Here is a 10,831-nt window from a genome sequence, read left to right as displayed (position 1 = left end):
ACTTGTTAATCAACTCATCAAGTTGTTATTGCGTGCGCACCCAATCCCCCCGACACCCCCGATGGACAGCGAACAACTTTGAGCAAACATAGGGCTTTTCGGAAGGGAGAACGGTGGTCAAACGGTGAAGCGCGCGCTGCGGGAAGCTAGGGGGGTGAGGACGCAAACAGCGTGGACTGGCCACCGTTCTCCCTTCCGAAAAGCCCTATGTTTGCTCAAAGTTGTTCGCTGTCCATCGGGGGTGTCGGGGGAATTGGGTGCGCACGCAATAACAACTTGATGAGTTGATTAACAAGTTGTTTTTCGCCCCCATCCCGACCCCGCGATCGGAAGTTTGTTCTCAGAACAGCCATAAAGCGTGTGTCACAGGGAAGTGCAGGGCACGGAGGAATGGCCGACCAGCAACAGCAGACGCAACAACGGCCGCAGCTCTTTGATGAGAGCTGCTATAGGCGCCTGCGACAGGCCCTGCTGAAAATAGGCGTGCATCCAGAGCTGGCGGCAGAATTCACGGATGACGACTTGGGACTGCTCCTACGCGAGGGCTTCCGGAGTGCTCTGGGCCTTCAATTCGCCGATGCCGCACTCCTGCAAAAGGCTGGGCTACGGACTTCCTGCGCGAGCTATATCGCCAAGGCGCAAGGTGAGTAGGGTTCCCGGGTTTAGTGTGGATGACCTTACAGAAACTTTGGCAATGCTGGCCGCGTGGCGTCATATGGCCTGGCTTGGGCAGCTAGTGTCGTGCCGCGGCAGTCGGGCCTGGGATGATGTGGGCGTCCGGAACCCTTCCCGGTTTCCCCGTGTTAACACCGTGCCATGCTTCACCGCAGAGCGCGCGGCGGCGGCGCAGCACAACGGCGTGGCGGTCCCAGGCGGCGGGGTGGCGGACCCAGGTAACATGTGTCCGCAAACAATTGGAGTGCGTGCACCTCTGCGCCATGCCGGTGCTCCTGTGACGGGGGTCCTGGGGTGCATGAACGTAGTGGCATGCGCGAATCTCAAACCGCCACGGACGACCACGCGCGGAGAATGGGGGTGCGCGTGTTGTTGGCTCTTGACATTGGATGTAGTCGCTTAGAAGCTGAGATTCTGCAGTGCTATTGCGTTTTGGTTTTCTCGACAGGCGAACTGCTGCCGCTTGCCCAGGACGTCAATGGCCCTCACGATCGGGATCAACGTGAGTGCATTGACATTTGGAGGGTTTTCACAATTACTTGGCTGTTATTTACCCCCTGCTGCATTTTAGCTCCCTTGATCCAACATCCCCAAACGCGTGCGTCTGTCTCTACTGACAGTGACATCGGGCGGCTTCCCTTCTGCCTCCACCACAAAATGGTGGCACGACTGGCTGCCCTCCACCTCACAGCGGGCCTCACAGTCGCAGTCGCAGCCTGTGTCCGGCAGCATGCTATCATGTGAGGCGGTGGCGGCCTTGCCATCGACAAATGTGGTGCCTGAGGCGGGCGCTGCAGAAATGGACGTGCTCAACAGCGGCTCAGCAGCAGCAGCAAGCCGCCGGCGTCCACATCAGCAGTTGGGAAGCTGCCGGCGCCGCCACGTGCACCGGCCGGCCCCTGGCCAGGAGCGTACTTAACAGCAGGCGACACGGAACAGCCGCGGCGAGGGTTGAGTGCGTGAGTCCTCGGTGGCTAACCAAGTGGCGTGGTCGCGCAGGAGGTAAACGCGCCTCAGTCAGGGGCAGCCGTGTCTAACTGTATTGGCATCTAACATGAAGGTGCTCACCAACTGCAGCAGCGGCACCAGAGGTTGGGGTGGAAGCTGGGGCGTGACGGGACAAAGATTGCTGGCAGGACGGCGTGGTGTATGGAAGTGTAAAGTTATGACGTTCTGTACACTAGCTGGGCGCTTCTACGCGAAACGCCAGTTGCGCAGCGCAGCGCGAGCAGGTATAGTTTTGGTGTTAGGATGAAGGGCTATCTCCCACGCTTAGCATGTGTGCTTGACTGCAGTGCGTCTATCTACCACGCTTAGCATGTGTGCTTGACTGCAGTGCGTCCTTCGTTTGAGTTGTGCAACGTAGCGGAATTCGCGAGTATGCGGTACGCGCTCTTGGAGATCCTGCTGGGTAATGCACGGCATGCAGCCTTGCGATGCACTTGTGGTGGCGGCGGCACTGGCCCGGCTGCGGCTGCGGCTGCACCGCGGGGCCCAGCGGCGGCATCCGCATGCGGAGCGGAGGGAGCAGGCAACACCTCGTGGTGCAGGAGAGCGTGGCGCCGCTAGAAAGGCGGCGCTGGCGTGCATGTCACGGCCGGTCGGCGTTTGGTTGCAAGTGGGAGCGAGCACAGGATTTGGTGCACAATAGCAGCAGCCTTATGACGGCTGCGTTACCGTTGAATGTATGTGGATGTGTAGCAGGAGTGCTACTACAAGCCCAGAGGGCGGTCACATGCTGCGCGAACATACTTGTGGACGCCGGAGAAGATAGAGGGTCGACGAACGATGGCGGCATAATCTAGGTGATGCAGTCAGGTTGGGCTTGGGGCTATGCCTGCCTCGTCCGGCCGTACGTGGTCTGGGACGTAGGTGGTGCCGGAGTCTGTCTAGTGGCGGGTTGCTTTGGTGGCTGGCCTTTCGGCCGGCGGGGCGCGTGTCCGTGCGTATCCGTGTGTTTGGGTGGGCGGCGCGGTTTTGTGGGGCTGTGTGTATTTGCGTATGCGTGCGTGTCTGTCCGTGCGTGTGCTTGGGTCTGGGTGTGTGCCAGGCTGTCTCACCTCGCTTTTGAACGACACGCGTGCCTTCGTGCCCCCGCTTGAGCCCGGACTCTCAACGCCGTGCGCCTACCCCACTGACTTGGCAGCTGCTACAGCAGACCGTGCCAGTTGCGCCACCATGCCAGCCTCCACTATCCCCCTGCCAACTTCCTCGTTTCTAACTTGCTTTGCTACGCCGCCTACTGAAAACACAGCTTGTCGCTTACAGCCAGCCCAACGTACACCGCATTCGGCCTGCCCGCCACAATTGTCGTACACATTCGGGCCCCTCTTCTGCTTTGCTTCGCCTTGTTCTTGCCCCTGTTTGTCACACTGTCGCCCGGCCATTGTTTTGCTGCACGCCGTTGCATTACGCTAGTGCTCGTCTACACAGCTCATCCGTGGACGCCGGTCGACTGCCTGCAGGTGCGCATCGGCTATGCTATCCGCGCGGTGTGGCGTCGCATTGAGTCTGTGTGGTGCTATCGCCTTGGCCGGGCGCCCGGAGCGTGAGGAATGCGCGTCAGCAAAACATCGACACAACCTGCCAGCTACCGTCGGTACAGTAACAGCGCGCGAACAACGCACCAATGCCTTGTCCCTTCTTGCTACGCATTTATGTGGGCACGGGTGGGAACCACACACATCGGGACTACGCTTTCCTGCCCCTTGCCATGTTCCATCACGAGCCCAACGTACGCCATCACCAGCAAACCTCTCGCGCAACTCCCTCGGTCCATAGGGCGCGCGACGCAGCTTGACCCCGGACTTCAGTCACGGCTTTCCCCATTCCAACCCGCGGCGCTTCCTCACACTGCGTCCGGCTGTGTTTGTCTCATACTCGCATCCGGCTCGCGCACCACTTAGCCGTGCACTCGGCCTCCCTCTCCTGCCTGTCTGCGCCCTGTTGTCTTGCCCCTGCACCCCTGCCCCGGGGGCTGGGGCCCACCTTGAGGGAACGACCGAACCCTCCACGGACCAAACCTTGTCGTTACGGGGTTTACACCCTCATTCTATTCCATAATGGTTCCAATCGACAGATCGACTCCTCTTAACGAGCGCTGTCACACTGTGCCACCGGTGGTCCAGCAGACCAGAGCAGACTTAGGTCACGCGCGGGACGGCGGGGTCCTACCCATGGAAATCCCCTCGACCCAGCGCACCCCACGTTCGGCTCCCTTCCGTGGGAATTTGGGATGCATGAACGGCGTGCATCAGCAGCCTTGTTAAATATAGATTCATGCGCACCAGCGCTGGAGAGCCCTGCCATGTCAGTGCGCACGTGTCGAATGCAGGGACATGCGCGGTCAGGTCCACGCCAGGACGCGCAAAGGGACCCTTCCATACTTGTTTGTGCAGTTACGGCATATTTGAGCCACGTCGTGCTGCGTTTGACACCTAGTTCCGCCAGGATGGGCTCCCGAAACCCGGCGACCCCGTGCGGCGACCCCCAGGGACGACGACAGATCCCCCCAACTTCAGCGGCCCAGACCTTCCTCACCAGACCACTCCGGACGCATGCAGACAGCTACTGCATTGCCAGTTGCCAGCACATTCCCTTCCCATGGGTCCTCTACACCAACCTCGCGGCCCAAACAAACGATATCAGCCCCGCATCAACCATGTGATCCAGCCCGGCAGCACTACGCACGCTGCAGCTGACAAGCTTTCTATGCAACAGACAACGGCCAGATCTGCAACCATCGTCTTTCACATACCGTCACACTCCTGGCGTATTGGCAGCATCTAATTCACATCGCATCACCCGCCCACATCCACAACCACAATCACACATTCAGCCCCCCCCCCCGCCCGCTAAACAGCATTCCTCCCGCTTCAATCGCTTAGCCAACCTACAGCTAAACCAGCACCTAGCGCCCCACGTCCTCCAACCAGCCAACCCACTAACTGCCGTACACGTGCGTCAGCAACGGCGGCGGCAGATCCGCCAGCACCTCCTCCCACGGCTTCTCAAGCAGCAGCAGGTCCGCCGCCCCCAGGTGCCCCACCCACACCGCCGGGTGCAGCGTGCGAATCACGCGCCCATTGCCGCCGCGGCTCTCCGGCCGGTCCTCCGCCGCCGGTCGCTGCTCCGGCCGCAGCCGCCCGCGCGCCTGCCGCCGCGAGCCCGCCCCGTCCGGCAGATATGTGCCGTCCACGGGGCGGCCCAGGTCGAAGTGCACCAGGCCGCCCGGGCCGTTCACCACAAGACGGTAAGGCCGGCCGGCCGCAGAGGCGGCGGCGGCGGCGCCTGATGTGGTAGTGGCGGCGGCGGCGGCGGGAGAGGGGCAGAACGAGATGGCGGTGGGCGCGCCCGGCAGGCGGCTGATGGCGGCGGTGGCGGCGTCGGCGTTGTCGCCGCACCAGGCGAGCTGCTTGCAGTCGGCGGTGTCCCACACCAGCAGCGCGCAGGAGCTGGTGGTGGCGGCCAGCAGGCGCCCGTCGCGGCTGAAGGCTGCAGCGGTGAAGGCCAGGCCGCCCTCGGACTTGAGCATGCGGCCGTGCGGCTCCAGACCCGGCAGCCGGTGCAGCGAGATGCCGGCGCAGCCCACCGCCGCCAGGAGCGACCCGTCGGGCGAGGCCACCAGGCTGGCCGCGGGCGGGCAGTGGTTACGCCAGGCGCAGTCGTCCGCGGTCCACTGCGGGCCGCTGGCGGCGGCGGCGGGGCCGGCGGCGCGCGGCTGCGCCCGCGCCGTGACGGTGCCGTCGGGCAGCGAGCAGGCCAGCAGGCCGCCGTCGGGCAGCGCCAGCACCACGTGCGAGTCCGTGGCGGCGACGGCGATGGCCGCCGCCTCCTCCGCCGCCGGCGCCAGGCGCAGCCGGCTGACGGCGCCGCCCTCGATGACGTACGCACGCGCGCCCGCCGGTGTGGCCGCCGCTACGAAGCCGCCCGACGGCGACATCGCCGCCGCCGCCACCCGCGCGCCCTTTGTCCGGATGCGGGCCAGGTGCCGCGGCGCCGACAGCAGCTCCAGCGGCTCGCCCTCGTGCACGTGACCCGGCGGCGGCAGCACTGCGGCCCCCGCCCCCGCCCCTGACCCGCCGCGCGGCCCCGCAGCCCCGTTCTGGTGCTGCCGCGCCGCTGCCACTGCCGCAGACACGCTGGCTGTCGCGTCCGCCGCCTCCGCCAGCTGCCACACGTCAATAATGTCGTGCTGCGCCACCATCAGCCGCGCTGCGTGCGCCGACGCACCGCCCGCACCCATGCCCGCAGCTGTGCCGGAGCCGCACGCTGAGGTGGCCTGACAGGCGGGCCGCTGCGGGCACTTGCTGAGCCGGTGCGGATGCTCCTGCAGGAAGGTCTGGGCCGTGTACGCGATCAGCTGCGCATCCACGCCGCCGCTCAGCAGCACCGCGTTCGCGTTGCCGGCACCGCCGCCGCCGCCGCGCTCGCCGCGCTCCGCCCGCTCGCCGCGCCCCACACCCGGCATGGCCAGCAGGGCCAGCGCGCGCACGTCGTGCGTGTGTGGCCGCTTGTAGTGCGTGTAGGCCCAGCCGTCGGGCTGGCCGGGCGCAGCTCCGGCCACGCGTGCGAACTGCGCCACGCGCGAGTCCACGCCCGCCGCGAACACCGCCGAACCGTCCTCAGTGGCCGCAAGCGCCAGCACGTCGGCGCGGTGCTGGTTGAATCGCGCCAGCTGCGTGCCGAAGCGGCCGTCCCACATCTGCACCGCGCCGTCGCTGTCGCCGCTGACCAGCGTGCCGTCGGGCAGCGACAGCAGGCGCCACACCGTCACGGCGCGCGTGGCGCTGGGCGAGGCGGTGATGCGCAGCTGCTCACGGCCTGTGGCGGAGAGGTGGTGGGGTGGAGGGGTGGAGGTGGAGGTAGGGGTGGAAAGGAGGCCAGGGAGGGTGTACGGCGGTGTTTAGAGCAGCATCAATGGTCTGGACCAGAGGTCCTCCTACCGCGTGCCCTTAAACCTCTGCCCACCCGCTTCCACGCTCTGCTCACTGTTCTCTTCCCTCTCTCTCCGCGCCCCTCCCAGCCCTCCTGCCGCCCGCCTCACCCGACATCGCGTCCAGCACGTGGATGTTGCCGCTGGTGCCCGCCACCGCCAGCGCCGTGCCGCCCGCGTGCCAGGCAGCGCACAGCAGCCGCCCCTCCAGCCGTGCCAACACCCGCTCCGCCACCAGCCCCGGCTCGCCGCCTTCGCAGCCAAACAGCCGCACGCTGCCGTCATCACACGCGGCCGCCAGCACGTGCGCAAAGCCGGGGCGCACGCAGGCCACGGGCGCGGCGGCCAGCGCCCACACCACGCCGCCGTACGAGTCCAGCGCGTGTGCAACGGAGGCTTGGCGCCACAGCACCTCGGCAATGGTGCCATCCAGAAAGGCGGCGAAGGTGCGCCAGGTGTTGGACACGCTGTCACGAGCCCAGGCCAGAGAGGTGAGCTCCAGGGAGGGGCCGGCCACGGTCTACAGAGCGCGGGAGGTTGGGGTGGGGCTGTTGAGGGCCGGAGTGCGACGGCGGGCCAAGGTCGTGCCGAGGCCTGGCTGAATACATGAAACTTTTGAGCTCATGTGCCGTCATGCTTTCACTCAGCCGTTTGACATCGTCGCAAGGAGCTTCGCCGCAGCCCTAGCGGCGTCCATTCCCGCCGACACAGACTTTCGCAGCTACGGACGACACCTACCTGAGTGCAAACCAATTGCAGCATGTCCCAAAGCTCCAGGCTCCCGCACTCGTAGCCGACGGCAAAGAGCGGCGCGCCGGGGCATGGTGCAATTGCGACCACCGCTGAAGGTTTCCAGTCAAACATGCGAGACCTATGCAGCGCTACAAGGCTTCCCGATGTTCCCCCATTTACAGCTGAGCTTCCTGGCCCTGGGCCCGCCGCTGCATCGTCTTGCGCCGCCCCGGCCCCCGCCGGCCCACGACCACGTTTGCCTGTTAACGGCATGATGATAGCTATTCAACAGCTACAGTGCATTCGATGGCCTATCACTTGGGGCAGCGACTCCAGCCAATCGGAATCCAAAACGTCGCGAGCGTCGATTACTATCAAACGAGCAACCTAAGTGACATAAGAGACAAACCTTTAACAACATTAAAGACAGGAGCTGAGCTATAAGTGGATACGCGTAATTTCATCACTCATCCATTGCAGTAGTCTTACCGAGCATTCCTAGGACTTGAGAGCTTGGTCATCATGTTAGTAGGCAGGCTCTGCGCCCGCGGGGCGGCATTCCGGGCGCGGAGTGTTGCGGTATGCATTCCATCAGTCAGGGCCTCGAGGCCGTTGCTAGCAGCACGCAGCGCTACCAACGACTCGAAGAATGGCAGCAAGCATCCAAGCGACTCTAAGGCCCGCATTCTGCCTGGAGTGGCTTGGGGCTTACACTACTCCCCGCCAGAGGTGCCAACCAGCGCCCACGCCCCCAGCTCGGAGACAGACCTGCCCGAGGCGCACCGCACTGTGGACGCTATCGTCGTGCTGGCAGGTGGCCAGACTGGGCCTGACTCAGTGCCGGCCTGGGTGGAGCGCCGGCTCGACACGGCGCTGTCGCTGCAGCGGCTGCAGCGGCGCCCTGTGCCCATCCTATCACTGGGTGAGGGGCGGGCGGGGGGTGGTGCCAGGGTCTTGCAGCTTTGCAGATGGAGCTCGTTCGTATGCGCGTTGCACGCGCTAGCTGCGCCGGATGTCCGGCACATGCGGCCTACCGTACGTGCAGCAGCTCAGCAAATGCCGTGGCCATGATGTCCAATGGGTGTTTGGGCTCGGGCGCGCAGGCGGTGGCACCCCGCACAAGGGCCCCTTCCTGGATGAGCGCGGCTTTGTCATACACGAGTCCACAGCCTGCGCGCGGTGAGCGGCGGCGTGAGGACCGGGGAAAGTGAGGACCGGGGAAGGTGCTGAAGGGCTGGGGGCAAGCCGGCCTGGTCACAGGCGGTACGGGTGGCAGATGCCTTGCAGGGACTGGGACGCTTGTACTAGTAGGCCTGTGGCTTGAGCTGGCTGGCTGCTGTTCGCCAGGTTGTGGGAGAGGTCACCGCGCGCAAGGTGCGGCTTCCGTTGTACCGCTGTCCTGATGCTGACAGGCAATGGAGTGCGGCCGCCCTTGCACACACACACACACACACACACACACACACACACACACACACACACACACACACACACACACACACAGCTACCTGCAGGACCGCGGGGCCGACCCCAGCTTGCTGCTCAAGGAGGTGCGTGTCGGGACATACTCCCTTGCCGCCAGCTGTACGGCGTAGGAGGTGCGGGAGCCAGGTCGGGCGCCAAACTTGGCGGCGGGCGGGGGCTGCCTTCGCGCCATCGTGCCATCCCACGCAGTTGCCTCGGCGCCCTGCCCGCCATGCTTAAGCGCCCGCCCTGCTGTGTCATGCGCGCAGGTCAGCAGCTACGACACGGTGGGCAACGCCTACTTCTCACTCACCATACATGCGCTGCCAGCGGGCTGGCGGCGGCTGGCGGTGGTCACGTCCGACTTCCACATGCCGCGCACCGCCTCGCTGTTCCACGCCATGTACGGCCTGGCGGGCAGGGAGCTGTTCGCAGACCCCCACAGGTGCGTGGCTGCGTGGGTGAGTGTGGCGGACACGGGAGGTGGTGCGTGCGCATGGCGAGGTGCCAAGGTGCGACGGCAGTGGGTGGTACGTTGCGATGGGTGGCGGGCAGCTCTGGGCCCTGTCGGAACTCGGCTGGAAACCCTCGGTCTGCGTTCCTCCTCACCGCCCGCGCCCCCCCCCCCGCCATGGTCACCTGACCTCATGCCCCGTACCCTTCCTCCCGTTTCCCCCCCCTAGGTTTGAGCTGCTGTACGTGGCGGCCAGTGACGTGGGCATATTCGACCCCGAGGTGCTGGACATACGCCGGGTGAGAGCCCCGGGTGGGCAGACAGGGCCGGCAGGGCCAGGGCCAGGGCCAGGGCGGGCCGGCGGGCGGGGCCAGGTCGGGCGTCTCTTGAACGGCAGTTGCCTTTGGGCGCCGGTTAGCTGACTCGTTTGGGGACAGGCAAGCCCACGAGGTACGGCGCCTCAGGTACTGTCCACATCGCCTGTACGCACGCGATCACGCGCATGCGCACCCAGCCTGAACCTGTTCTCTTTGTCTTTTCCTGATGCACACGCACGCGTGTTCACACCTGCAGTCCAAGGAGGCCGCCAGCCGTGAGTCCTGGCTGCGCACAGCAGCCGGCTTCAACCGCTTGGCCGACTTGCACCAGGTGGGTGAGGCTTGGAGTTGGAGTTGCGCAGTGGGCCATACGGGGGCCGCGCGCAGGCATGCGCTGTAGGCATGAACACAAAGATGAAATGGCATCTTATTGACACCGCTTTTTCTGCCTGCCCCATGCGGTGTGCAGTGGCTGCACTCCACGCACCTGTGCTATGCCGTCAGCCGGCAGGACGAATTCGGGCAGCAGACCATCAGCGACCCCAAGCTGCTGGCGTCGTACTGAGGCGCTTTGGGGGCGGGGACTCGGGCGCTGTAGGCCAGGCGCAGCTGCTGCCTGAATGTGGGAAAGGCCCCGTTTCGCGACCCGCAACCGGAATTTACTATGCCATGCCGCGCGAACGGGAGGGCATCATTGCCCGCTACGTGATGAATCTGTTGCTTATGCAGGCTGAATCTGAGCATAGCTGTGAGCAGGGGTGCCTGGCTGTTGCGCGCCTCAGAAAGGCGGGAAGGGCAGGAACGGCAGGTGTCAGGCAAAGGCAGCGCCCGGTGCTACATGTCTGGGCTTGGGACACGGATGCATCTCTTGGGCGCGACGTGACTTGTCATGATAGCGCAAGTTGACTTCGGATGGTCTGTCGTGTCATTCTGCCGGCTTTGCACGGCGCCGCCACCGGTCACACCACTTCCCCCCACAGCAGAGAGGACGAATACTTGCAGTCCCGAGGCTGTCACCATGTGTGACCGCCTGTCCACAAGTCCATAGCGAGAGGGGCTCAAACGCGCCCGAAAGCCCCACACAGCTCATCAGCATCCAGGTGAGTAGCTTCTATGTGCAGCTCGTCTCAAGGGCACGCCTGAATGTGACGCTGGCGACTACGTTTACATCAAGAAGCTGAAGGTGGACAACACCCTGCAATTCCAGTATTACGACACAATACTCAGGGTGAAGAGCGTGGGGCCGCTGGGTGT

At 64.7% G+C, this 10,831-nt stretch overlaps 3 protein-coding genes across 3 annotated transcripts in view; 2 read left to right on the top strand and 1 right to left on the bottom strand.

Annotated features, from left to right (window-relative positions):
- CHLRE_13g606900v5 (uncharacterized protein) overlaps nucleotides 1-2,758 on the top strand; it is a 3,406-nt gene extending 648 nt beyond the window's left edge. Inside the window, exons 2-6 of the mRNA XM_043069894.1 lie at nucleotides 1-154; nucleotides 370-643; nucleotides 831-893; nucleotides 1,124-1,177; nucleotides 1,296-2,758. The exon at nucleotides 1-154 is cut by the window's left edge and continues 165 nt beyond it. Of these exons, the coding sequence (XP_042917869.1) occupies nucleotides 391-643; nucleotides 831-893; nucleotides 1,124-1,177; nucleotides 1,296-1,594 (669 nt within the window). The 5' untranslated portion in view covers nucleotides 1-154; nucleotides 370-390 and the 3' untranslated portion in view covers nucleotides 1,595-2,758. The remainder of the gene's footprint in view (nucleotides 155-369; nucleotides 644-830; nucleotides 894-1,123; nucleotides 1,178-1,295) is intronic.
- Nucleotides 2,759-2,925: 167 nt separating this feature from the next.
- On the bottom strand, nucleotides 2,926-7,652 carry CHLRE_13g606850v5 (uncharacterized protein). The gene is made up of 3 exons (XM_043069893.1): nucleotides 7,349-7,652; nucleotides 6,722-7,130; nucleotides 2,926-6,498 (listed from the first exon to the last, which is right to left on the bottom strand). Exons 1-3 carry the CDS (start codon nucleotides 7,613-7,615, stop codon nucleotides 4,619-4,621), a joined length of 2,556 nt encoding a protein of 851 aa, XP_042917868.1. The 5' UTR covers nucleotides 7,616-7,652; the 3' UTR covers nucleotides 2,926-4,618.
- Nucleotides 7,653-7,752: 100 nt separating this feature from the next.
- CHLRE_13g606800v5 (uncharacterized protein) lies at nucleotides 7,753-10,519 on the top strand. The gene is made up of 7 exons (XM_001699095.2): nucleotides 7,753-8,264; nucleotides 8,446-8,521; nucleotides 8,847-8,892; nucleotides 9,076-9,251; nucleotides 9,490-9,559; nucleotides 9,834-9,908; nucleotides 10,047-10,519. Exons 1-7 carry the CDS (start codon nucleotides 7,865-7,867, stop codon nucleotides 10,140-10,142), a joined length of 939 nt encoding a protein of 312 aa, XP_001699147.1. The 5' UTR covers nucleotides 7,753-7,864; the 3' UTR covers nucleotides 10,143-10,519.
- The last annotated feature ends 312 nt before the right edge of the window (nucleotides 10,520-10,831 follow it).

This window comes from Chlamydomonas reinhardtii, chromosome 13 (genome assembly GCF_000002595.2).
Source record: "Chlamydomonas reinhardtii strain CC-503 cw92 mt+ chromosome 13, whole genome shotgun sequence".
Taxonomy (NCBI): Eukaryota; Viridiplantae; Chlorophyta; class Chlorophyceae; order Chlamydomonadales; family Chlamydomonadaceae; genus Chlamydomonas; species Chlamydomonas reinhardtii.
The sequence above is the reverse complement of the archived record's forward strand: the minus strand, read 5'-3'. Positions and strand labels throughout refer to the sequence as shown.